Below are 23,956 nucleotides of genomic sequence, written 5' to 3' on the forward strand. Positions count from 1 at the left end.
ACGAAAAGGAGGGTGGCTTTAGACATGGCAAACGGGGTCAGGGCTATCCACCCTCTCGATCGACTCTGTCTCTCCAAGCGGTCGGGAGAATCCCTGCGGCCTCTGCCATGGGACGTCACAGGAGGCGCGACCAATGGTGGCCCGCACGGGTGGCTCCGCCTTCCGTGTTTCCGGCGCAGCCCGACCCGGCCGGCCCTGAGCTTGGCATGCGAGCCCGTCCTCCTGGCTGAGGTGCGTCCGCCAGGGCTGCCAGCCCCGCCCTCCACCCTCAGCCGAAGGCATCAAGCGTCGGGCGCGCCGAGTGACACCGGAGTCCCGCCCCCGTATGTCACTTCCGCGACGCTTCCGCCGCGGTGCCTTGTGGGTAGCCGGCCAGGGGGGGGGTCTCCTGGCGACGACCATGGCGGGGGATGTGGGTGGTCGCAGCTGCACGGACTCGGAGCTGCTGCTGCATCCTGAGCTGCTGTCCCAGGAGTTCCTCCTCCTCACCCTGGAGCAGGTGGGGCGTTCGGGCCCGACTGAGGACGGACGGGCAGCCGGGAGGACGGGCAGGCCTGCGGGAGGCTGGTGGCCGCTCCCCGCCCACACAGATCCGGCGGGGCTGGCCTCGCTCGCGTCCCCAAAGGAAACCTCCCGAGAGTGGCTGGAATCCCCGGGACATCCTCGCTAGCTCGGAGAGGGCGTCCCAGACTACCTCCGCTGCCCCTGTGCGAGCAACGGCCTGCAGAAGACAGGGACTAGGAGAGCAGACAGGGAGGGGAGAAGTCTGGTGCAGTCAGGGCTGGGTCCAGAGCGTCTGAGAAAGTCTGTTTCGCAGCTTTTCGCCTCCCTTACAGACATGAACTTACTTCCTGAGATCATTATCTGGACCTAGTCACCGTTAGGAGAACTTAAGGCACCTAGCCTTCTAGGTGGTGTGCTTGGATGTTTTGGTTTGGTTTGGTTTTTGTTTTTTTCCAAGCTGTTGTGACCTAAGAAAAACGCGATCCGTTTTATTCAAATTGCTAAAAGTTTCACAGGGGTTTTGTACGGCCCGTTTTGTTTTCCATGTGTGTTTTTTTTCTTCTCCTAACTACCGTTACTCTCTCTAATTACCTGAAGTTCTTCATACATTATTTTAAAGATGGCCTCTAACCTGTGGTTCTCAAGCTTTTAAGCCCACGAGGATTATCGAGGTCTAGTTGAAACATACCAGTTCCCATCAAGTAGGTTCCGTATGTGCCCTGCAACTTCATTTTAGCTAGTTCTGGCTGTTGACCCAAGGACAACACTGCTGCTAGCTCTTCAGTGCTTTCTAAGCAGATGAGGCCCTCTGGGAATGTGGTCCAAGAGTTTCAGGGTATCCCACCCATGAGTGAATGCAAGAGGCAAGTCAGCAATATACTATATGAAAGAGGAATAAAATGGTTTAAAAAACAGTCAAACTAGTTAGCTGGCATTTTTTTCATTTATACAAAGCATACAGTTCTCCAGTTTTTCCTGTGCCTTGTGCATTATTGTACTTAATGATGTTGAGAGGGAATTGGGCAGTGGGAGAGATTGGGGTTATTTAGGCATGGGTGGTTAGACAATGGGTTAAATGGTGAAAATGATGGGACATGACAGTATGGGGAGTTCAGTGGTTCAGTGTGTGTGTGTGTGTGTGTGTGTGTGTGTGTGTGTGTGTGTGTTGGAGTTGGGGGTCTCCATGGTAAAGCCATTGCTTGGCATACTTAAGGAACTTGGTTCAATCCCCAACACCAAAAGAGCAAACAAACAAACAAAAGCAAAAAACAAAAGCAAGAACCCACCCATCAGATTAAAGAAACATGAGAAATAAATCACAGGGCAGATCCTACCCCACCAATATGACCACGATGATCATACTCAAAGTAGCTTAAGGATAGAATTGGGTAATATGCTTTCTTTTATCTGTTTTCCTTAGATACTGCCCCATTTTCATTTAGATTAAGGAGGTAGTTGTGGTCGTGGCTGTCCTCTGCTGCTAGAGTTGGCTAACATGTACAGACAGTTCTCTGCAGCGAGGGTGTGTGGCTACTCTAAGATGAGGCGCACCGTAATATTTTAGAGGTTAATGGGTCCTTAATGCAGTATCTAATAATACCTTATAGGACTCCTAATTGGATGTGGTTGTGAAAATAGTTTTATAATTTATTTAAGCATAATGCTTTTAACTATATTATGCAGATACGTAGTTTTTAAAGGAAAGCTCTTGTTTTGAGATACTTTTTTGTTTCCTTTCCCACAGAAGAACATAACTGTTGAAAACGACGTAAGAGTGAATAAAGACAACCTCACTGACCTTTACGTCCAGCATGCCATACCGTTGCCTCAGAGAGATTTGCCAAAGAACAGATGGGGGAAGATGATGGAAAAGCAAAGAGAACAGCGTGAAGTAAAAATTGAGACCAAAAGGTACTTCCTAGTGGCTCTAGGTTTCATCTAATGCCTCATGACTAAAGGGCTTTGTTTTTGGTTTTTTCCCACCAGATAAACTGGAGAGGTAGACATTGATTTGGTAACTGGTAACTGAACACCAAGTACTGTGGTTGGGATAGTGGACAGTACCAACACCCTTTCATGTTTTAGTTGAGAGACACTTAATCTCGTTAAACGTATGCTATGGAAATAGGTAAACCATGGAAAGGTGAAATGGCCAGCAACTACTTCATACAGAGTGACATTCCAGTAGAACGACCTGTAAGAAGTAGAGACTTGTCTGTTATTCTGCTGTCTGAGAACCTGGATCAGTAGTGTGCCCGTCATGTGTCAGGCCTAGGGTTGGAAAGAGATGGAGCGAAAGCATGGCAGGGATTGTGGGATCAAGTAGAACTTGTGGACTGAGGGGATTTGGCTTTAGTCTGAGATGAGAATCTGTGAGACAGTTTTGAGTCAGTGATGGTGGTAACCCCACCAGATGATGTTTTAACAGGGTCACCCTCCCTACTGAGCAGAGAAGTAATTTAAGGTGGGGGAGTTGCAAGGATGGTATCAGGGAACTGGATTAAGAAAGAAGGCTGTGTTGTAATCCAGTAAATGATAGCTTTGACTAAAGTAGGGAGTTTAATGGGATAGGGTCTAGATTATTTTTGTAAGTAGAACCAATAGCGTTTGTTGACTTTTGAGGAAAAAGATGAGTCAGGTAAGACTGATGTAGAAATGAAGAGTCTGTTACCTAAATTCAGGTATCATCCTTTAATTCTTAAAAGATTTTTAAGTTTCAGAAAAATTATCATATTAACTATAAGCAACTTGTTTTTAAGAAGAAAATTACATTTGATTAATGAATGTTGCTGACTACCTCATGAGGATGACGTTCTAAGATCCTTGAGTGTTTGCTCTGACAGTTGATGGTATCGATCACTCAGTCCCTCTCTACATAATGCACTGCCATAGGCAATACCTAGAGACAGTAGGGGAAGGATTAAGAGGCTGGGGGAAGAGGGAAGATGTAAGTCTTAACTTGATCAGGAGTTTTTTCCCTAGTGAGTCCCTTAACTGAGGTGACTAGAAAGTGTGTAGTTGGATGTATGTGTGCTCTTAGTCTTTGGGAAAAGAATTAGTCTCAGTCTTGCCTTTGAGCAGGAGTGATTGCTTGTTAGTACGGGCTACACATTAGTGTTAACTTTCAGACCTCTGAATTATGTTGCATATATCTTTCATTTTGTTTACTTGTTTAGGTTCTTAAATTCAAGCAGTATTGTTAGCACATCCTGGCACTTGACTTAGTAATAAGCAAAACTATCAATACTTCAAAGCTAAATTTTGTATGACAGTCCCTGGGTATTGTTTGGAAAATATCTTTGACTCTTATTTTAATAATTTGCAATTTGGGGGTTGAGGTTTAGCTCAGTTATAGAACACTTGCCTAGACAGTATTCAAGGTCTGGGTTTAATACCCAGCACTGAATAAACCCCAACCCTACTCATGCACACATACAACATTTTACAATTTGAATCTTGAACCCGAACATTATAGTTGAAAGGATCTAGAAGCATCTGTTTTGTTGAGTTCATTATTTTTTCTGGGGAGAAATGGAGATCCGGAGGGATGCTGTAACTTGCCCAAGGTGACAGACAGTATATTAGTTGCATTTCTGTTGCTGTGATAGAGCACCATGATCAGGGCAGCTTATAGAAGGAGGGGTTTATTTGGCTTATGACTCCAGAAGGCTGAATCCATCACCATCACAGGGGAAGCACTGTAGCAAGCCCTAGGCATGGTGGCAGGAATAGCTGAGAGCTCATGTCTCAAGCCCCACACAGGAAGCAGAGCAAACTCCAGTGGCACAAGTCTTTAAGGCAGTGGTTTTTCAACCCATGGGTCTTGACCCCTTTGGGAGTCGAAGGACCCTTTCCAATAAGACCATTGGAAAACACAGATATTAACATCACAGTTCATAAAAGAAGCAAAGTTATAGTTATGAAATAACAACGATAATAATCTTATGGCTGAGGGTCACTACAATGTGAGGAACTGTATTAAAAGGCCACAGCATTAAGAAGGTTGAGAAACACTACACTAGAGATTTATGGCCACAAAATGCATGCCTACCCTCAGATGATGTAACTGACCTGAGGTGAGGGTATGTATCGAGGCCTCACCATGCTTGAATGAAGATCAAGGCTGCGTTTCACAATGCATCATTCATCCAGAGCAATACTCATTCATTGAAAGTGCTCTGTCTATTATTTTAAATCTCCTATATCTTGTTTTTCTTCTGTTTCTTTGCTTTTAAGTGTTTAAATCCACAAATATTCATAATTTCCTGAAATATTCAGGTCTGTGCTTTGGAGCAATGAGATGCACTAGTTAATTAAGCAGTTGGCATGAAGACTCATCACATGTCATGATTAAAACTGTACAAATATTTTAATCACTGATTATAAGGTGCCCAGACCTTAGAGACACTTGGAGTCTACAGTAGGGTTTTGCTTTGTTGTTTGTGAACTGCCACTGGGAGTGAGTCGGGTAGTTTCTCTTTATAAAATAATAACTGATTATGACTGCATGGTTAAAATAGAAGTACCAATAAGCTGCCTTTTTTTATTTTGGAGCTAGTTAATATTTATATTACTTTTTTATTTGTTTGATAAAATAACAAGATCAAGGCAGTTTGTAGAAAGAAGGGCTTATGGTTTCAGAAGGATGAGCCCAAGACAGGGAGTCATGGAGCAGGCTACAGACAGTTGAGAGCTCACAACTTGAACTGCAAGCGGAAATAGAGAACAAAGTGGGAATGACAGGAGTCTTTGAACTGTCATAGCCCTCTTTCACTGAGGTACACCTCTCAAACTGCCCAAACAGCAGCACCTACTGGGGACCAAGTATTCAGATTCCCAAGACTGTGAGGGACATCTCATTCAGCATTTTAGAAATAATCATATTTTTATAAAAGATAACCGAATTTCTTATAAATAAATATTATACTTTCAAGCACTAGAAACTTATTTCTTTGGGCCTGGAAGTCTTATTTCCAACAGTTCCTTTTACCATGGCCTGGTCAATAAATCTTGTTTCCTGTTGTTCTGACTAAATGCAGTACACTGATCTGCCAGCCCATGTGGTGCTTTTCAAGAGAACATCTCTCTGATTTCAGGAATAGTGCTGTAGACGGATTAAGGAAAAGACCCCTCATTGTGTTCGACGGGAGCTCAACCAGCACAAGCATCAAAGTGAAAAAGACAGAGAACGGGGCGGATGACAGGCTCAAGCCTCCCACCCAGACAGGCTCTACCCGGGATGCCTTTCGGAAATTACCTAATTCCTCTTCGAGGGTTTCACCCCTGGTTTTGGTTTCCAGTTTGCCTATGAACAATAAGATGGAGCACAATAATAATGACACTAAACAGAACCATGACTTAACACATAGGAAAAGTCCTTGTGGGCCTGTGAAGTCGCCGCCTTTGTCCCCTGTTGGAACTACTCCTGTGAAATTAAAGCGGGCTGCTCCTAAGGAAGAGGCAGAGGCCACGGTAAGTCTGCGATGGCTTCCATATTAAGCATGGCGCTGAGCACCCACCCTGCAGCCCCAGGCTGTGCCTGCTGCCTTTTATTGGGGCTGGGGTGCTAAAATCAGGCCTATTTCCTTTAGAGGCTTATGTTCTGAAAACAGTATGGAGTTTAAAATTTGGCTCATGTCAAACCTTCATGGAATTTTGATAGTTAAGCTGACACCTCTTTTCCTCACTATGATCTAAAGGGTCACCCTGAGACTAGACCCTGCAGCAGGGAAGGCTTAGTGGTCGTACACGCACAGAACCCGCTGGAACCCTGAGGGAACGAATGCTCCCTCACCTAGCCAGTCTCTGCAGCCTCTCTGTCTACCCCGGTGGGTACAGTCAGTAGCAGTGCCATGTGTATTGCTGGCCAGTCCAGACTGAGGGGCAAAGGGTGGGTAAGTGCCATTTCAGGGTGGGTCCTGCCAGGCACACTCTCCCTAGCTGCATCTCCAAGGTTTGTCAGTGCCTAGGAAGAAGAGAGCACCCACGATAGCACTTGACACAATAGCCTGCAGGGTTCCTGGATGCCGTTGAACTCTGCAGTAGTCTGGCTTGTTTTGTTTGTTTTGGTTTGGTTTTTTTGAGACAGGGTTTCTCTGTGTGTATTCCTGGCTGTCCTGGAACTCACTTGTAGACCAGGCTGGCCTCAAACTCACAGAGATCCATCTGCATTTGCCTCCCCAGTGCTGGGACTAAAGGCGTGCACCAGCACTGTGGGGCAGTAGTCTGGTTTTTATATCTCATTGCTCATATATTTGAATCCTGGAATCTAAAAATCCACAATGATTATTGCTTTTGAAAGTTTACCAAATTTCTTTCTATGTGAAATGAAGACAGAAAGACAGGTTTCCTAAAATTTTCTCTTTTTGTCTTAGAATATAAAGCTAAATACTCCTGTTAGTGAGGCCCAGAATGCTTCTGTCTGGGGCAGCACATTTATGCAGTAGTGTTTGGGCCTGGACCTGAAGTCTTTGCACTTTCATTAAACCTACCCTAGTCTGCTCTCCCCTAAACATGAAATTGCATAACCATGGAAGGACAGGAATTCTAAGGGGGGGTCTCTCATACATTGTGCTCTATTGTGTCTAAGCCTCTGGGTGCTGGGGTTTTGTACACAAGTCACAGGTGCAAGACTTTCCGTTAGGTGGCCAGACTGTCCATTGATTACAGGGCATACATGGGACACCTCCATACTTATTTTAGCCTCCTTGTGAGATAGAGGAGAAAGTGGGATGGAAATTAGAATAAGCTACATCTGAAATACAATTACTACGAGGAGCGAGCCTTAGAGGCATATATATTTACATAGCTATGATCTCTGCATACACATGCAGATGCATATAGATAGGTATTACTTTAGAAATGTAAAGATTTGTCACCATTTCTCTCCAAGTTTAGACTGATACCACTGAAAGAGGTGGGCTAAGTTTCCAGCAGGCAAACTTGTCAGCTCTGCCCATTAGAATCACCATAGGAGCTTCTAGAAAGCGAAGAGAGGCCTATCCCTCTACTTCTGTGGTTTCTGGTTCTGCTGTTTGTGGGATAAGGTTCAGGGTGTGTGTGTGTGTGTGTGTGTGTGTGTGTGTAGGGGGGAGAGAGATCTGTGTGTGTGTGTGTGTGTGTGTGTAAGGGGGAGAGAGAGATCTTGGTGCAGAACATTGAGAACCACAGATGAGCCAGAAGAGCCTTCCTTTCTAGTGTGCGCGCCATCCCCACCAGGTGGCAGCAGAGTCTTGCACTGGTGTATCTGTAGCCGTCCTTGGCCGGGTGCCTGCTGCTCTGAGCTGCTCTGGGGCATCGCTGCCATTGTAAACTGGTTCTACTCCTCTCTTCCAGAATCCCCTGAAGCCTCCAGAAACAAAGAGGAAGATTCAACATGTTACATGGCCGTGAAGGGAGCCCTCAGAAATGTAAATAGAGTGCAGCCACAGTTGTCAGATGAGTCCACAGTGTTTACGGAGGTCCTGATCACTGTGGGATTTTGAGGTTTAAAATAGGTTTGGAAAAATAAGTCTTCCCTTCCTTTCCTCCCCCTCCCTCCATCCTTTTTCCCTTCCTTAAAATGTCTTGGCATTCATGGCCCAGTTAGGGAAGAATTTTTTTTAATGTAGCTTTGTACACATCCTTTATAAATTGCTTTTCCCAAACAGAAGCATATAGCAGTTCACAGTGTTCTGGTAAATACTGCCACCTGTATTGTGAAGGGTTCACCAAAAAAAGCGTGTTGCCGGTGTTCCTGGGAGAGCATTCTGCGCTTCAGTTTCCTGTGCCACTTTGTCCTATGGAAAGCAGAAGGAAAGTCAGGGCTTGCTGTCACTTCTCTCAGTGTCAGAAGCTGCTCGTGCGTCTTTAGAATGTCCCTGTTGTGCAGGGGTCCTACTCTTTCCTCAAGGGGCTTGAGGTCTCATTGTGAGTTCAGCTTGTCTTGTGAGTTTTGTCTTTTTAAAATGAGACTGATTTCAGAGTCTTCAGGCTGGGCGATCATGCGAGAGGCAGTATTTGACAGCAGAGAGTCTGGGATGATGGGTGTGAGAATTCTGGCATTAGGGAAGCCCGGAGCGTGTGGCAGTGGTGGGGGGTGCTTATTGGTATGTGGTGGGGTAGACAGTTGTCATTGTCAGGCCACTGGAATTGGAATTCACTGTAGAGTGCAGCTGAGAAGTGGACTCGTAGCTGAACGAGGTTCCTGTGCTAAAATACAACTTTCTGTAGGGCTGTCCCATGCAGGGTTAACTGACAGTCTTTTTGTTTTGATGCAAGTAGCATTATCCACTATAATGCAGCAGAGTGAGAACATACTGTTTGCTTTACATTCACGACTTCTAGTATCTGCTGCCTCCTTTATATTTCTAACTAAGAGCAAAGATACTTCATACCTTTTCCATGTATAATCTTGAGATTGATGGTTTGCCTTGTTGGCCTTAGGGTCATCTCTTTTCTTTGATTTGTTAAAGCAAGCGTTTTAGATCAGTTATCGACTAGCCTTACAAAACATAATTCAGCCTTGCAGGTAAGTACTGTTCTTAGACATCAGCCCTGTAGTTTTTTAGTGTTCTGCTTTTTTTCCCAGACTAAGTTTGTATACATAAGACAAAATTGATGCATCTTAAGTGTTGCATGACTTGTTGATGCTACAGTAAGATTCTAAATATATTGTTATCTGCAGGGCTGATTAAGTAATATTGTTGATGGGAACTGTGCTCCTATATGTAATTGTCAAGGGAGATTTTCAAAGTGCACCTTTTAGAATAGAATGACACATTATATTTTATATTCAGTTGACCCTTCTGCTTCCACCGGCATTTCTCTCTTTGAAGAGAGTATTAGCCATTTGACAGTTTTAAGTCAGTGGGAACTTATTTTTAGTTACTTGGTGAAATTAATTTTTAATTTGTATGTTTAACTTACAGAGTAGGTTGGTAATAACAGCTGAACTGTGTAACATTGTTGCTTCAAATTGAAGTTTATAATATGAACATTCAGCGTCTACGCTCACATAGCAGCATATTATTGAGCTGTTTTGAGTTTGCGAGGTGGAGAAGCATTGAACCAGGCACTGTGTATTATGTACTCCCTTCATCACAGCTCTGTGCCTCCCAAGGGGATCATGGAACTGGCTTCCTCCATGTGATGAAGCGTGCCAAGCACTGGGAATCTGGAGAAGCAGCTTGGGGGTCTTGTTCTGAAGTGGTGTTTCTGTGTGGGTTAGAAGGACTTGATGTGAGTGGTGAGCAATTCTGGAGTAACTTCACTCGCTAACATAGGGTTAGTATTGTTGCCTTTGATTCTGTGTCCCAACGAGGCCAGCACTTCTGATTCCTGGGTTGGGTAAAGGAATGGCACTGGAATCAGTGGGTAGATTGTGAGGTGTGAGAGGTACCACATCGCCATCAGCAAGTCAGCCTTGCTCTCTTCTCCTACCTGTGTACACCCTACTCTTTCCCATTCTCCTTTCTTTCCTCTCTAGGTCTCAGCTTCAGACTTAGATTTGCAAGTTGTATTGTGTCTGTGACCTTACACCATTCACTAAGGGGGGAAGATAGTCTGACCCCCAGCCCTCTTACATCTGGGGGAATCATAGACCACTGTGTGGGTCCTACAGTCTGGAACCCTGTAGCACCAGGGCGCTACATTGCTTCTCAAAGGCTGTTACAGCAGTATAGCTTTCCAAAGTAGCCTTATTAGTCTAGACCGCTGCCAGACACTTGGAAGAGTGGCTCGCTACTGTCATGAGGCTGTATTTGCTGGTATTAAAACTCTTCCGAATTGAAGTGTTTATTTGAAATTATATTTTGGTTGACTTAAGTTTGAGAGACAGTTCTAAAACCGATGTAGAGACTCATTCAACAGCAATGACCTTTAAAAACTTACATTAAGTAAAACTGCCAGTAGACTAAATCATCCCTGTGTGTTAGAGCTTCTACGTACTGCTGTGGAACTTGAGCATTGTTGAGAGGCTACTCATTGGTCAACATGTTTTTAAGTGTGCTTTTACTAAATGCTTGTGTAAGTTTTGTAATTCAGTATAGAAAAGGTTGACCTTGTAATGTACGTTTTTTGTATGTATACTCTTTTAAGTAGCCTTGTCTTTATTTAAATAAACTGAATAAAATTATCTTGAGCAGATCTGTCATTTGCAAAACAAATAAAATGGAAAAAGATTCCTGTTACTTGATGTGACTGAAGAAACCGATTCAGCAAGTGTCATTGTGTGTGGCATAATCATCTCTGTATTGCATTCAAACAGTCCAGCCCAGACAGTCACCTGTTGTGAGCAAGAGAACAGGTAATTATGTCATGTTTGAGACATCTTGATTGACATGGAGATGCACATCCTTAAGTATTCCTAAGTAATAAGTAAATTGGACAAAGCAGAAACTTGGTTGAGAGACTTAGGGTGAATGATCTGAAGTCAGCAGTCAATTTCCCCTCTGGGGAGGGTGGGCGCTTTTCAGAGGCTGTTCCACCTCAGCCCTCTTGCTTTTACCTCCTGAGTACTAGAAGCACAGCTCAGAGCTTAAATGACTAATTCATTAGCTGGGATCTTAATGTTACTGCATTTGAAGACTGAAGTTATAAATCAAGTAACTTGGAAAATACTCCAGTAATTTGCTATTTTAAACCAAAAAAAGAAAAAGGAAAAAAAGACAAAACTCACCTTGCATTTGGTTGATTTTTTTTTACTAGTGTGTTTTATGAACTGAAATGCCTTTAATCTTTTCCATTGCTTAATAATTTAGTTGATTTCCTGATTGTGAAATAAAAAATAAAGATGTGAGTTCCTATGTATTTTTAAATGCCTGTAATGTGTATCTTAGGTTTGAGCAAGGTGATTCAGTTCCTCATTCCATGGAGAAGGAAGCCCGGTGAGCATGGAATGATAGGGAGTGAACCAATAATTTATTCAGTAATCTGTGTGTAGATGCATGGACTCTTTTTTTTTTTTTTTTTTTTTTTTGTGGTTTTTCGAGACAGGGTTTCTCTGTATTGTTTTGGAAGCTGTCCTGGAACTAGCTCTGTAGACCAGGCTGGCCTCGAACTCACAGAGATCCGCCTGCCTCTGCCTCCCGAGTGATGGGATTAAAGGCATGCGTCACCAACGGCCCGGCTAGATGCATGGACTCTTTATGCGTTAGATTATGTTTAGTTACTTTTCTATCTCTGTGATAAAACACTATGCCCAGAACAAGTTACTTGGTGCTTACAGTTTCAGCATATCAGAATGCATGATGGCACAGTGTAAGTAAGCAGGCACTGGGTAACAGGAGGACAGCTGAGTTCTCAAATCCTGAAGCGTAAACAGGCAGGAGGAGCTCACTGGGAGTGCCATGAGTCTTGTGAAACCTCAAAGGCTAAACACGCACGCGCGCACACACACACTTCCTTCAGCAAGGCTGCATCTCCTGTCTGTCTTACTTCTCTGTTACCGTGATAAGACACCATGACCACGGCAACTTTAGAAGGTTTATGTGAGCCTTACAGTTTCAGAGGGTTAGAGTCTATAACCATCATGGGGAGGAGATTGTAACAGGCAGGCAGACAGGCAGATATGCATTGGAGCAGTAGCTGAAAGGTAACATCTTGAGATACTCCCACATGGCAGTCTTTTGAAGCCTCGGTGCTCACCCCCAGTGACACATCTCTGAAAAGGCCACCTAATCCTACCCAGAGCAGTTCTACCAGCTGGGGACCATGGGACATGAACCTATGGGGGCCGCTCTCATGCAAACCACCACATCCACCTCCCCCACCCTCAAGCTCATGGCTGTATATATATCATAGTGAAAAATGCAGTTCAGCTGAGAAGTCCTGTAGCCCAAGTCTAGCGCAGTTTAAAAGTCCAAAGTCACTCTCTTGAGAGACTGGAGCAGTCTCTTAATTGTAACCCCGTATAAAATAAAAAGGCAAGTTGCATGCTTCCAACATACAATGGCACAGGATATATGTTACCATTCCGAAAGGAAGGACCAGGGCCACAGTGAGGAAATACTGACCCAAAGCAACCAATACCCAACAGCACAGATTCCAGATCCTGAAGCTTCACGTGTGTGATGTCGAAGGGCTTAGATGGCTCCACTGTCCAGCTTTGCTGCCTGTAACATACTCCCCTCTCCTTGGATGGATCCACTCCCTGTGTGCAGCTATCCGCAGCAGATGGCTCATGGCTCTGGCGTCTCCAACATCTTGGGGTCTCCAGTGCAATCCAGGCTTCATTTTCACAGCTTCAGGAAGTGGTCCATCAAGGCTTCCATGCAGGAAGTCTCCTGCCACAGGCTCTCTTTAACCATAAAGGGAGATGATGTATCCTCTTGCGTATCCTTCAAGATCCTGTAGCCAGAACCACATGGGCAACACTGGCAAGTTCAGCTGACTGCTTAGGATGGCATCTAGCCCTACAGAATCACATTTGCGCTCTCTCTCCCCCCCCCCCTCCCTCCATCCCTCCCTCCTCTCTTTTTTTGTTGTTGTATTTTGAGACAGGGCTTCTCTGTGTAGCTTTGAAGCCTGTCCTGGAACTCACTCTGTAGACCAGGCTGGCCTCGAACTCACAGAGATTCACCTGTCTCTGCCTCCCAAGAGCTGGAATTAAAGGGTGTGCCACCTCCACCAGGCCTGCTGAAGCTTTCTTTTGTTGTTGCTTTCTAGGAACAAAAAATTCCTTAGGCCTTTCCTTTCTACAAGTTGGACACTTACGTTGGTGGGGTCTTTCCCTGAGGACACTCCTCCCTTTATTCTGTCTTGAATCCAGCCTTTCTCTCTCAGCACAAGCCTTGGCTCTAGTACATTGTAGAGTGCATTCTGATGATGCTTTCCCTACCCCGTCATCTCTCATCCCCATCCCAGTAACTAAGTGCCACTCTCAGCATTGGTCAGAGAAGTTTCTTTTCGTGGCAAACTATGATAAATGCAAACACTCTCAATGCAGCTGAAGAGGCTGGGAATGAGTAGCTGTTGTGGGCCCTGCCCCAAATGGAGCATCTGTATCAACCCCTCCAAGGCTTAGGAAATGTGGAAGAGAGGACAGAAAAAATTCTAAGAGCTGGATGATGGAGGGAAGGACGTGAAATATCTTCTGATTATGACATGGACGTTACAAGTACGGACAATATGGTCTCCAATGATCAGTGGGTCAGTAAGGAAACTGGGCAGGAATTTTTTAGAAGTCTTAGAATCAATGAAACTAAAAATAGAGATTACCAGAATCCTTGGGATGCAGCTAAGGCAGCTCTAAGAGAAAAGTTTATAGCTACAAGTACATCTGTTAAAAAGAAAGATGGTAACCAAATAACATAATGATGAACCACAATATCTTAGGAAAACAAGAACAATCCAAACTCCAAAGGGATCAGCAGTAAGAAATGATAAAGGGCTGGAAATATGGCTCAATGGTTAAGACACTAGCTGCTTTTCCAGAGGACCCAGATTTGATTCTCAGCAAACACAAAACTCAGTAACTCTAGCTCCAGGGGATCTGACACCCTTATCTGGCCTATGGTGGCACTTGGACACAAATGGTACACAGACATATGCCCACAAAACACCCATACACATTAAATTAAAATTTAAAAAACACAGACTACCCCCCCAAGAAATTATAAAGATGAGGGCATAAGTTAATGACACAGAAACTAAATAATATATAAAATCAATCAGAGTTGATGAGTTGGTTCTGAAAAATGTAAACAAGATTAGTAGCTCTCTGGTAAAATGGGGGTGGGGTAGAGGTAGCGAATGCCCATATTAGTAAAAGCTGACAGTGTTTACACCAATTCCAAAAAAGTCCAGAAAATCATTAGGGAATATTTTGAAATCTTGTTTAAAAAGACTGGAAAATCTAAAAGAAACAGATGCTCCTAAACAGACACATACAAACCAACCAAGATTAAGTAAAGAATATATAAAACAAGTCGATCTGATTTATAACCACCAGTGTTACAGAAACAATAAAAAGTTTCACAATAAGGAAAACCCAGGACCACATGAATTCACTGCCAACTCTTACCAAAACTTTAAAGATGAACATGAACCAATGCTTCTCAAATGGTTCCATAACAGAAGGAATGGAACACTGCCAAACTGCCAAACTTATCTTATGAAGCCAGTATTACTCAGATAAGTCAGAGGAGGGAGGCATAAGAATCATAGATCAGTTTCCCCTATGATCGGGGAAGGATATGTGGTCTTGGAGGAGGTGTATCAGTGGAGTGGGCTTTGAGATTTCAAGACTCCTGCAATTCCCAGTGCTCTCTCTCTCCACTTTGTGGTTGTGGATCAAGATGTGAACTCTCAGCTGTTTCTTCACTCCACCCTCATGGACTCTAACCCTCTGAAACTATAAACAAGTTAAATGCTTTCTGTTTTATTTGTTTTTTGAGATTGTATTTTAATTACTTTCCCCTTTCCTTCCTCCAAACCCTCCCATATACTCCCTCTCATATACTCCCTCCCATATACCCTCCTCCCATATACCCCTCATACTCTCCTTCACATTCATGGCTTCTTTTTCATAAGTTTAAATGTTTTCTCTTATGAGTTGTCTTGATCATTCTGGCAGGAATAGAAAAGTAAGTAAGACAATGGCAAAACCTCAAGTCAGCTGTACGTCCAGAAGACCCACGGGTGGTATTAGTTACTTTCCTGGTGCTGTGAGAAGACATCATGACCCAAAGGAACTTATGGAGAAAGTATATTTTTTGTTTGCAGTTCCAGAGGAGTGAGAGTCCATCATGGTGGGGTGCATGGCCACAGAAGCAAGATGCTGAAAGATCACATCTATATCCACACACAGGAAGCAGATAATGAGCTGGAAGTAGGGTGAGGCTATAAAACCTCAGAGCCCACCCCCAGCGACATACTTCCTCCAGCAAGGCTCCACCTCCTAGAGGATGCATAACCTCCCAAACATCGCCACCAACTGGGGACCAAGTGTTCAAGTTCTTGAGACTTTGAGGAACATACCTCATTCCAACCACCTACTTCACGTGTCATTAAACATCACCCAGATTAAGACGCTGACTCAGAAACCAGTGGGAAAGTCATAAGCACTAGCGGAGAGCCTATTGTTTTGCTAAAGGCTCCAGGTGTTTGTTTATAGGCATAGATTAGTGCCGCTCTCAGCCTCACAGTGGGTGATAGATAAGTGCTCGAAGTGGTCATGGCTTCACTCCTTGCAAGCAAACGCTTCGGGAAAAGAGGGCAGAATGTAAGAGCCAGAGGACAGACGGGAAGGACAGACGTAAAATGCTGTTTTCTGGCGATAGCACGGCTGTTGTCCTCAGGAAGCCAGTAGCTCTGGATATCAGCACACAATTCCATCATGCAGGGATGAGGGGCCTATGAGGCCCTGCCCCTCCCTGAGGAGCTGTTATAATTAATGAGTGTTTGGAAGGGGGAGTAATTTTTTTCAGTGGTGTAGCTGTTGGTAAGTTGTCCGTGCTGGAGTAAATAACCTCGCCCGTGCTCACGCAAGCAATCCTAATAAAACTATGAGGATTATAACATGGAGGTGGGAGAGGATTTGTCGGGGATCAGCAGGAGTGGGAGGGGACTAGAGAAGGAAATGGTGGGTAAAAAAAATGACTCATGCACTGTATACATGTTTGATATTGTCACAAATAAAAAGACATCCTGTGCCCATTATTTTAAAAACCTAAACAGAGGGAGAAAAGTTGTCACTCTGCCATCCTAAAGGGAAATTGTCAGATACGCAAATTGGCTCAGTGTTCTCGTTTAGCCGCTAGGCAAGATTCTTTCACAGGCTGCTGCCACAGTCTGAGTTCTCTGTGTGTCTGTGTATTGTTTTTCCTCCTTAGTGAAATCCTGGAGGTGAGCTGGATACAATAGACCATCCCGTAATTCCAGCACTTGGAAAGCTAAAACAATGATTGCTACGAGTGTGACTCTGACACCCCCTACATATGCACACACACACACACACACACACACACACACACACACACACACACACACACACACACACCCTGCAGATCTTAGTGCCTCAATGTGTCTTCCCTGGCTAGGGTGCTGAGCCGAGGATGTTAAAAGAACTAGATGCTGTCTCTGACCCCAAGTTGCTTGTGTCCTCACTTGATGGACGAGAAGACAGCCAATGGTTTTCAACCTTCCTAATCCTGTGACCCTTTAATACAGTTCTTCCATACCACATGTTGTGGTGACCACTGACCATAAAGTTATTTCATTGATACTTCACAACTGTAATTTTGCTGCTGTTACGAATGGTAATGTAAGTATCTCATATGCAGGATATCTAGCATGTGACCCTTATAAAAGGGTTCAGTCCCCCAAGTGGTTGCAACCCCACAGGTTGAGAACCATTGTCTTACACAGATCTGTGCTGATGGGATAGAGCCCATCTCTGCTACTGAAAGTGACTCAAAACCTGGGTTCCCTGTCATTGGCCTCCTAGCCTTGCTGCCACTCATATTTTGGGGCATAGAGTTATGCATCAAATGTAGAGTAACTCTACATTTGTATCCCAAGAGAAGGAGAGTTTATGAGGGAGAAAAGTTAGTGACAGGAAGTATGGCACTACCAGAAGGCTTTCTTGAAACAAAGTGTGGTGGAATTTTGATGAATACTTCCCCAGCCCAGCCTACACTCCCGCTCATTGGGACCTACTGCAGGCAGTGGTCAATGGCCCTCTCCGTAAACTGTTATTTAAAGGGAGACCTACCATTTAATCATTATTTCCCACACCGTGCTTTGACAAAGGTTTTATTCTGGATAACTTTATTCTAAGTCACATAAATGTTACTCTGGGTTTTACACAAAGAGGAAGTTACAAAGCTGCCAATCCCAGCTTTCCCTTGAAAACACATTCATAACAAATGTTAATTGCACTTAAAAATTAAATAGGCAGTGAAAGGGATGCATTCTAGAGACACACAGGAGGACGCTTTCATTTGATCTGCCTTGCGTTTCTACAAAATTCCAAGTCATCTTCCCATCAGGAAAGTCCCCCCTGGAACTGAAGCAGTGCGGAGAACTAAAGGATTTCAATTAACGTGAAGCCGGGACAGCAAAAGGAAGCCTCGTGGTGGCTTGTGGGAACCAGAGCACAGCACTGCCCGATTAAGAAAGAAAACATCCGAATCTCTGCGCCACAAAGCCGTGGCTTCCTCCATGCCTTCAGATGTCCTTTCCACAGTCAGGGCAGAGGATGTCATCTCTCTCTGTGAGGAAGCCCCGCCCCACCAGGGACAGGGAGCACTTCTTGCAGTTAAAGCAGTCATTGTGCCACTGACGTTCCTCGAAAGAGATGTACTTCGTGCCCCCGAGACCTGTGCACAAAAGGAAAACACAGGATGAGTTGTCTCCAGGTGACCAACCTCAGCCGAGCTGAAAGAGACACGACAGTTTGATCCGATTCAACTTTGTGCCCCCTGTGCAACACCTGCGGCCATCAGACGAGAGATGGAGAGCAAGAAATTCACCATCATCAACCCTGCACGGCCTCAGGGAGCTCAGGGCCATCCAAAGAGCAGGCACAGAAACTGCTTCCAGCAAGGGTGTGCTAACACTCTATGAAAACGTGCCTGTTTGAGCTAGGAGTGTCGCTCAGTGGAAGGGCGCTTGCACACCGAGCTTGAGGTCCTGGCTTCCAACCCCGACACTGTGGGAAGAAAAGTGTCTGCTGGGTCCTGGATTACTACCTGTTTTCTCCTGAAACGAAACCTGCTCCCCATGAGGAAAGTGAGTAGGTGCCTGTACCTTCGCTGGGTGCTGTAGCAGAGGGAGTAGATGGAGGGAGGCAGAGAGGGCAGGTGTGATCACCCTGGGAATGGCGAGGAAACGACCAGCCTGCAGAGGGGTGACCCTAGGAGCAGCCCTAGAAACAGGAGCTGGGGTGAGAGATGGGGCTTGACGAGTTGGGGTACAGCACAATGAAGAATGGGTCACAGGCCGGAGCCCCCCCCCAAAAGTGTCAAGGACTGAGCAAAACCAGTTTTATCTTTTCATAGTGCTGAAGGCAGGCCCTGAGCACTGAGCTACACAGCCCTGTTCCAGTGTTGGTAAACAAGCAAACTAGTTTCACTTCCGTCCTTCTGCTGACTCGTTTGACAAGTCCCCGTGAGACATTTAAGGTCCACAGGGTACTGATTGCACTAGCAATGACAGGTGGTCTGCTTGGACACTGGCCACTGTGAAACGAAGAAGGATGCCATACACAGATTTATGTCACACTTGCCATGTGTTCTGGTGAAATTTAGATGATGAATTTCGGTCATCAAGAGTCCCGTGTGAGCCTGGCGGTGGTGGCACATGCCTTTAATCCCAGCACTTGGGAGGCAGAGACAGATGGATCTTTGTGAGTTCAAGGCCAGGCTGGTCTACAGAGTGAGTTCCAGGACAGTCTAAAAAAGAGTCGGGTGTGATAAACCATACTGTAACAAAGTAGCCACACCCGCACCAGTTCCTAGACTTACAAAGACTCTGACTCACCAGTTAATTCCTATTATAACCCTTCCACACTGGGAAACTGTCAAGTTTTTCCTCTTTGGCAAGCCATGCCAAAGCTAGGTCTTAGCTCTGGTCTCTAATGAAGTACCTGCGTCCTTCCAAAGGCTACTTCTGCTCCTGACGGAGGGATGCAAAGCAAAACTCATCAGCCCTCTTTCCCAAACAACTTGCAGCATTAAAACAAGACAAAACCAAGCAAATTCCTGGAGCTGAGGCCCTAACCCAGTGAGGCTCTAACCTAGCTTGCTTGGTTAGCATGTGTGATGCCCTGGGTGCGATCCACAGAACCACAAAGGAGAAAAAAAGCTGAACTGAATATCTAGTTTCCGTAGAAATTGCCTTTTGTATTCCTAAAACCAGAGCCTGGCCCCTGGCCCTGGGCAGAACCCAATCTGGGCTTTGGTCTTGACGCTATAACTTTTCTGCATGTCTGAGTCATTTAGGAAGTTCTGGAAAGTTCCCCAGGCTTTGGAAGGGAAATGGTTGTTTCTCTTCTTAGCATATGGATCTGAGTGAGCTGCAAAGGCAAGATGCTTTTTATTTTTACTTTTTGAGGTTTTTATTTTAATTTTATATGCATGTCTGCCTGAACATATATGTCTGCGCATCACATGTGTGCAAATGGCCAGAAGAGGGTGTCAGATCCCCTGGGAACTGGAGTTACAGACAATTGTGCACCAACATGTGGGTGCTGGGACTTGAACACAGGTCCTCTAGAAGAGCATCCAGTGCTCTTAACCACTGAGTTACGCTCCAGCCTCCTTCCAAGAAGCTTTTAGGACCCCTGCCATTCCATGCTCCTTCACACCCTTGAGTTCTACAGCAGAGAGCTGCGGCAAAGATGAGCACTGGGGGTGGGGGCATCTGTGTGAGCAAAGATGTGAGAACATCATGGAGGGCAGGAGTCCCAGGCTGAGCTACTCCTCCGAGGCTCCATTTTTGCCCTTAAGTGCCAGCATATGGAACAAGATGTAGAAATGGGAACCAAACAGAACACAAAGTGTGTGTGTGTGTGTGCATGCGTATTATGAATATATATTATATAATCAATCCTGATCTTTCATGGTGGTTGTACCCCATAATGCCCTTAACAAGACTGAATTAACAAATACTGAACTACCGCTTCCAAGAAAGACGGAGTAGGTTTCTTAACTCCTCTGTCAAATTTCAATGGACCAACTCAAAGATATTCCTCTCTGTGTGCCTCCCTTTGTATAGGAGGAAACACTTTAGTATAATCTACAATCATTGGCATTACCACTGTAGTCCACTTGGAATGCTTGAATGGACCTTCTCTAATGTATTTCCTCCGTTAAGGCACATTGTCTTTTTACATTTGGGGGCACTACATGGAAAATGCCCCACCCCCAGTCACAAAAATGTAAGGAAAAAAAATCCATGTCATTGTTATCGGATGCATCTTCAAAACTACACGTGTTTAAGAAGGGAGTGGAACACGGAGGTGGGGCTTCATTTGTCCAGTGTCAGCCAGAAACAGACGTCTAAGAACTCAAACTACTGCTGCTCTGTGCACATCTGTGGGTCACTAAAAGCCCCAGGGGTATTGATTTAAGGTTGTAAATCAATTTTAAAGACGAGACACGCTTGCAAATCTGTGTGGGTAAAATAATATGATCGATTACAGATGAGAAGTAAGCATCGTTTCATGTAGAAGTGTGTAATGTTTTCCAATTTGTTCACAAAAGCAGTGTAAACTATATTGAAGCGGAAAAACACTAAAGACCCTATCCGAAACTTTATCCAAACTCAGGGTGTAAGTCTCTGGAAATCTGGCTGAAAGCACATTTTAGTTGTAATTTCACAGTCCTTGTATATGGTTTTTGAAAATCAGTCACTGCTTTTTAGAGGACTAATTCTGCTGTTTTAAAGGAAGAATCATGTTCTTCCTAGAGTTTTTTTTTCAAAATTCTATAACTGCAACAAACATCCATGTCTAATACTAAATTACTTCACATTTACACTGTTTTCCCACAGACTAAAAAGTGTTGTGAATGTTTCCCTCAACAGAAGTTATAAAAACAGCACCAAAGATGATGTGTTACTGAGGAATGTCCCGGTTCTCTCCATAACGAATTCCAAGGAAATTAGAGTATATGAGCACTAGAATCAGATGTCTTGACAAAGGAAAATGTAAGTATTCTGTATACTCTCATTTTACATTGCAAATAAAGAGTGAGCTCTGGGTAGGTTCCGGAGTCCTGCCAGTGTGGAAGGTGAGTAGGACCAAGACGACTCAGTTCTAGGCAAAGTGAACAGTGGTACTCAGCTGCAGAGGTACAGGGAAAATCCGTGGCTTGCAGGCCCTGCCACATGTGTCTGCTGACTGGGCATCGAGGATGAAGCCACGGTGGACTGGTTAACTTTTTGCCAACTCAACACTACGTAGAGTTATCTGTGAAAAGGGACCCTCTTCCATGTTGGCAAGTAGGATCTGAGGCATTTTCTTGATTAATAAAATCAGTGTGGGAGGGCCCAGCCCAATGTGGGGAGTGTCATCCCTGGACAGGTGGTTCTGGGTTATACAATAAAGCCAGCTGAGTGAGACAAGGAGAGCAAGCCAGTAAGCTACACTCCTCCCTAGCTCTGCGTGAGCTCCTGCCTCCAGGCTCCTGCCCTTACTTCCCTTCATGCTCGACTGTAAGCGGTAAGATGAAATAAACCCTTTCCTCCACAAGTTGCCTTTGACCATGGTGTTTATCAGAGCAATAAAAGCAAACTAAACCAGGTGGAGTGAATGAATGGGACTGGAAAATGCACTTCAGGAAGCAGTCCTACATTTGACAGAACGCTTGTACTTTTCTCTCCCCATCTGGCCACTGATTGGTGCATGGTGAGAGTTTAGTCTGAAGCTGTCTAGTCTCCACCTTCAGTATCTTCAGCACACTCCATAGCTCAGTCCTGATAACTGGCTGGCCAGCCAAGCACACGTTGGGCTCTCACTTTGGGCTCCATGCTATGAATCAACTACTCAGAATATACCCCGTGCCTCCATGTAGCTGCGGTCTGTGGTTAAATGAGTCTCACTAAGGTGACTGAGTCTGATGCTGGGGCTGAAAGGGATCATACGTTTTGATCATGTGCTTGTACCAGACTCATAGACCCAAGCAGAAACACTCAATGGCAGGCCGGTGGTTCTCCATGACCAGATGAGGGCAAGTCGTCAGTTACCCGTGGAAGCGCAAGCAGTGTGCCACGGATGGGCAACAGAAAGGTGGGCTGCACTGGGCGTCACAGGATGCTGACACCCATGCTAACACTCTAGGGCTCCCCCGTGCTCCAGGAGGCAGACAGCCTAGTCCATGACAGTGGGCTTCCTGGATGCTTACCACTGATGGGGTTGGTGCACCCCGCACACTTCTTGGCGTACAGGTCGCAGAAGCAGGTCAGGCAGTAGGGAAACTCATCCCGCGCTGTGAAGCGTTGCCCAGACAGCTGCTTCTTGCAGGCGGTGCACACGAAGCACTCCTTGTGCCAGGGCTGCTCCCGGTAAGTGACACCCCCTGTGGTGATGGGCTGGGAGAGGGGAGAAACAGATGCAAGAGTCAGGGCTGCTCCCGGTAAGTGACACCCCCTGTGGTGATGGGCTGGGAGAGGGGAGAAACAGATGCAAGAGTCAGGGCTGCTCCCGTTTCTGGTAGGCATCTGTCACCACTATTGCCAGTGGATGACGCGGGACCCCCCCAACCCCCTGCAAATGTCCAGTTTGTTGAAGTGGTAAAGGAACCCCAAACCTCAGGCACCTCGTGTTACCCTCCATACCTCTACTGTCGCTCTAGGCTTTCTCCCTAGTGACAATGGGTCTTTAGGTATCACTAGTGCAGGAAAACAGAAGGCATGGGTGCTACAGGCATTGCCGCCTTCCCAAACAGAAAGGCGATGTAGAGTTTGCAGTCATGATCAGAGATAACATTGAGGACATTGATGCCTACTTCTGAGCAGCCCTGTAGCTGAAGAGTCATGGCAAAAGACCCGAGCGTCTCAGTTCTATGACGTTACACTGATGAATGGGGACAAATCTCTGTGGAAGCCTTCCTTCAAATACCAGCGAGTGGTGCCCTCTCCAGCTCTATTCTCATGCCCAGCCTGGACAGTAACTACAAGGGCAGGACGTGGGAGGCTTAAAGACACTTGGAATTAGCACCTACTGGTATGACCTGAAGGGGACCTGCATCCTGGAAGCCTTTATCCTCGCCCTGTCTTACAGACATACGTTTACGAAGAAGTTGCAAAGTGCTCAACAGCTCGCCATCCCTCAACCGCATCTAGTTACCCTTAAATATTGCTTTGCGTGGGAGTTGCAAGCATGTGTGATGATTGGAGTCAGAGACTGGGGGAGTCTGAATAGGTCTCGGATTGACAGGTGGTGGTGAAAGAAGCAGCAGGAAAACAAAAACAAATAAAGGAAATACTCCAGGCCACACCTTGGTGTTTTTCACTTTTTGAAGTGTGGAGGCATTTGGCAGCTTCTGGGGTTCTTGTATGATGCTTGCGCAGTAAGATGCTATTTCTAAGCTGCAGAAGGATCAACTGAGACCCAGGCATTGCCCAAGAATGAAGCCATAGCTGGTTGATGACAAGGCAAGAAGAACCAGGGTCCCCTTCCGTCCTGCTCTCTTGTCATTAAACCACACCTCAGAGATCATTTGCCGGTCACTCCCCTACCCCAGGATCAGAATTTAAGGAAAATAAATTCCATGTTACGTGTTCTGTGTCCCCCACGCTCTGTGGAGATACAGGAGGTGTGTTTATGTGGGGTGGTGTTCATTCTGCCTGGAGGTCCTCCCTCTGTGCCCTGGATCTCACACCCACCATCTCCTACACCTTACATTCGCCCATCCCTATCTCTTCTCACTCTTTCTATTCACCCCATCACCACTCCACCTCTCTTGGCAACTCCCCCCATCTCCACCCCGCCTCACACCACAGCAGCAGGTGCAGCATCACTTCAGCT

The 23,956-nt window shown here is 45.3% G+C and overlaps 2 protein-coding genes across 3 annotated transcripts in view; one reads left to right on the top strand and one right to left on the bottom strand.

The window, feature by feature from the left end:
• Nucleotides 1–339: 339 nt before the first annotated feature.
• CUNH2orf49 (chromosome unknown C2orf49 homolog) lies at nt 340–10,618 on the top strand. Its single transcript, XM_005075357.4, has 4 exons — nt 340–499; nt 2,249–2,415; nt 5,601–5,976; nt 7,840–10,618. Exons 1-4 carry the CDS (start codon nt 401–403, stop codon nt 7,894–7,896), a joined length of 699 nt encoding a protein of 232 aa, XP_005075414.1. The 5' UTR covers nt 340–400; the 3' UTR covers nt 7,897–10,618.
• A 6,604-nt stretch (nt 10,619–17,222) lies between these two features.
• Fhl2 (four and a half LIM domains 2) overlaps nt 17,223–23,956 on the bottom strand; it is a 68,256-nt gene continuing 61,522 nt past the window's right edge. For both annotated transcript variants that reach the window (XM_005075356.3, XM_040729336.1), the window contains exons 5-6: nt 22,332–22,518; nt 17,223–17,804 (exon numbers count right to left, since the gene is read on the bottom strand). In XM_005075356.3, the coding sequence (XP_005075413.2) occupies nt 17,653–17,804; nt 22,332–22,518 (339 nt within the window). In that variant the 3' untranslated portion in view covers nt 17,223–17,652. The remainder of the gene's footprint in view (nt 17,805–22,331; nt 22,519–23,956) is intronic.

This window comes from Mesocricetus auratus, unplaced genomic scaffold (assembly GCF_017639785.1).
Source record: "Mesocricetus auratus isolate SY011 unplaced genomic scaffold, BCM_Maur_2.0 Super-Scaffold_100021, whole genome shotgun sequence".
NCBI lineage: Eukaryota > Metazoa > Chordata > Mammalia > Rodentia > Cricetidae > Mesocricetus > Mesocricetus auratus.

Bases quoted from the DNA above. Each gene is read 5' to 3' on its own strand.
- CUNH2orf49 (XM_005075357.4), top strand. From the start codon at position 401: ATGGCGGGGGATGTGGGTGGTCGCAGCTGCACGGACTCGGAGCTGCTG. The intron at 500-2,248 runs GTGGGGCGTTCG...CCTTTCCCACAG, and splicing joins TCCTCCTCACCCTGGAGCAG to AAGAACATAACTGTTGAAAA. The intron at 2,416-5,600 runs GTACTTCCTAGT...CTCTGATTTCAG, and splicing joins GTAAAAATTGAGACCAAAAG to GAATAGTGCTGTAGACGGAT.